At 40.8% G+C, this 3288-nt stretch overlaps 1 protein-coding gene across 1 annotated transcript in view; it reads left to right on the top strand.

Annotated features, from left to right (window-relative positions):
* Positions 1-356: 356 nt before the first annotated feature.
* The window catches only part of LOC310876955 (glutamate receptor ionotropic, kainate 2-like), a gene marked incomplete at its 5' end in the record, with an annotated part of 75518 nt that continues 72586 nt past the window's right edge, over positions 357-3288 (top strand). The window contains 3 exons of the mRNA XM_083790603.1: positions 357-375; positions 2262-2429; positions 2848-3102. Of these exons, the coding sequence (XP_083646729.1) occupies positions 357-375; positions 2262-2429; positions 2848-3102 (442 nt within the window). The remainder of the gene's footprint in view (positions 376-2261; positions 2430-2847; positions 3103-3288) is intronic.

Below are 3288 nucleotides of genomic sequence, written 5' to 3'. Positions count from 1 at the left end.
ATTTAAGCTGTACAGTGTGCTAAAGAATACTGATGAGCATAAGTTACTGTCCCCATGCTCATTTTCTGATTCGTTGAGCACGACCCGCTGAGGTCACCCCGGTCCCTGGGGGTAAGGGTGTAATAATTATCCAGAAGGTTGGAATGACATGATTCCTATCATCTTTTTACGGTGGCGCTCTAAAATCTGCTCTTTTGAAGATAAATGTGCCATCTCAATCATACGGAGATGCTCAAATCAAATCTCATTACACTGTAAAATCATCAGTGTTTAAGTGAACTCGGAGACCCCTTTTCCACCGGTTGGTTCCCAATGGGAACCGGTTCAGTTATTTTTGGTTCTTAGTCCATGAGTCCATGAGTGATAATGTGAAAGGTTTGTGTTCAAATAAATAAGAGCTGGACTGCTGCTGAACTGCCTTTTCTTGGACAGAACAGCATGAAAACATTTGCCAGCCAAAAGTTTAAGCCTATTCTTTACTATTCCCTCGCCTGTGCGGGCCTCACACTCTCTGTGTAATTTAATCAATAAACGGGATTTAATATCTAGCGAATCTTTAGCCGCCAAACCTGCCCCCTGGAGAGGATCTATAGGAGAGGAACTATAGGCTCATGAACTAGGATCGTGTCTCCAAAATGTTTCCTCATGGGTCCATTCAGCCTTCACTCATTTTCTTTTAAGTCTGTCTTCTGTAAAGCTTTCAAGCAGAGGGGAGAGGATTTCAGGGTTTAGTCCATCCTGAGATGTTTTTATTTCATGGAATGCCGGCCCTCCCTTTTAATTAGAATTGATTGAAACAAAGTTGTTAAGTATATGTCTGCAGGTGTTATTATTGTTTAACTATTGAAAAGCGTAAGGGCTTGTGACTAAATAATATCTATACACTGGATCCATTGGAACTCAAGTTATTAAAGGTATATTCAGTGATTTCACTTAATTCAAATATCACTTATTTTTTTGTTTTGTTGTGATAATCCTCCCTACTATAGAGTGTGCTGGCCATATAAGGAGTTCCTCCCTGTCCCCAGTTAACCCCTGGGGGTCAAAAAACCTTAGGTTTCGTTTTTGACTCTCTATCCTGATTGGACGAAAGGCTGGGTCCCACAGCCAAAAACGAAACCTAAGGTTTTTTGAGTGAAATCACTGAATATACCTTTAAGTTTCTCCATTTCCTGAAATGCAATGGTTTTGGACATTCATTTTCCATCCATCCAACAGCGATGATATATTCCTTGTAAAAATACCCACCCCTGAAATCCATCTAGCCTCTTTTTCCTTTACTTTATCCTTTAATTAAGGAAGTCTGAACAGCACAGAGATTACAGCTAGAACAGTTATCACTTCATGCAATGCTGATTTATAAATAATTAACCCGTTTTTAAGGGGAAGTCGGTTCACCGCTGTTGGGATTGCTATAGTAACCACTCTGGTTTGATGTGGTGTGTGTAGCGACGCAAGTTTTAGTCCAAAGTAGCTTTGATAATTAACACACGTCAAGAGAGGTGATTTTCTTTTATAACTGTAAAGCAACACCATTAAAATTTAAATAAACAAACATTATGTAATGTGAGCAATGTGACGTGAAACGTTTTGTGGAATTATCTAATTACACACTTGACTACGGCTGAGTTTATTTTTGGAACACAGTTCTAATTTGAGTTTTGACGCAATATAAAAAAAAGTCCATGGGAATTCAGAATGTGGAGAAAACACAGGTAGGATGTGTAAATTACACTGAAAATGAGTTTGATTACTCAGTGTAATTTCGAGAATAAACAAAACTTGAATGAACATCAGACTTCGGTGCTCTACAGGAGCCACAGTGATCCCATGTGGATCCCGAAATTCACAATTCCACTTGATTAAATTTTTGATTAAAGGTATATTCAGTGATTTCACTTAATTCAAATATCACTTATTTTTTTGTTTTGTTGTGATAATCCTCCCTACTATAGAGTGTGCTGGCCATATAAGGAGTTCCTCCCTGTCCCCAGTTAACACCTGGGGTCAAAAAACCTTAGGTTTAATTTTTGACTCTCTATCCTGATTGGACGAAAGGCTGGGTCCCACAGCCAAAAACGAAACCTAAGGTTTTTTTGAGTGAAATCACTGAATATACCTTTAAAATTTTGGCTCATGCCAGAACATCCCAAAATAGGGACACCAGGTCGAAAGTGCTTGAGGAATGTAATTCAAATTCCAGACATGAAAGGGCTGTTTAAACCTTTCGTTCTTTGTTGTTGTCGTTTTCTCAACTTTAGGAGGAATATTTGAATCCATTGAGAGCGGCCCCTCTGGAGCAGAGGAACTAGCCTTTAAATTTGCCTTGAACACAATCAACAGGAACCGAACCCTCCTCCCCAACACCACTCTCACCTATGACATCCAGAGAATAAACATCTTTGACAGCTTTGAGGCCTCCAGGAAAGGTGAGATATTTGTGCGCTATAGGCTATACAATCTCACACTCCATCAGGTTTGTGACGAATTGAACTTGCACTGCTCATAGATGAAAAAACATTCTTGCAAAGTAGGCCTACATTTTTAAGAAGCATGACAAAAATCATTGGCGCCTATTTCTTTCTGTTGCTATTTGCAAATTTCCCTTGAATGCATTCGGTTAACTAAATAACAGAATGAAAATGTTCTGTTGGATTGAAGCGCTGCAATTGTACAAAGAATCCGTAAACATCCTTAAAAACAGCAATGGATTACGTGCTGCTTGTTTGATTATGAATGACATGAGATGGCTTTTGGAAATGTAGATGTTAATGTATTTTAACTGTTGGTACAGTCGCCTCCCTTTATCACTATCTTTCTCCCTTCCTCTCTCTTCTCCTGCGTCAGCGTGTGACCAGCTATCCCTGGGGTGGCAGCCATCTTTGGGCCATCCCACAGCTCATCGGCAACGCGGTGCAGTCATCTGCAATGCCCTGGGCGTGCCCCACATCCAGACCAAGTGGAAGCATCAGGTGTCGGACAACAGGGACTCGTATTATGTCAGCCTCTACCCGGACTTCTCCTCACTCAGCAGAGCCATCCTGGACCTGGTGCACTTCTTCAAGTGGAAGACCGTCACGGTGGTGTACGACGACAGCACAGGTACAGGTACAGTGGGTGTCGACTATGTATTTATTTATTCATCTAGCAGAAATTGCATCAATTGTGCATGTGTTGGTAGTAGTGATGGTGATGGTGACGATCCCGGAATTGAGGACCGTGCGAAAAATAACTATGCAAACTCCACGGCCATGTCAGATGAAAGTACTGTATGGCAATGTCTGAAAG

The sequence above is a fragment of the Protomyctophum parallelum genome (assembly GCF_964188405.1).
Source record: "Protomyctophum parallelum genome assembly, chromosome: 19".
NCBI classification, from domain to species: Eukaryota; Metazoa; Chordata; class Actinopteri; order Myctophiformes; family Myctophidae; genus Protomyctophum; species Protomyctophum parallelum.
This window is presented reverse-complemented; position numbering and strand designations above follow the sequence as displayed.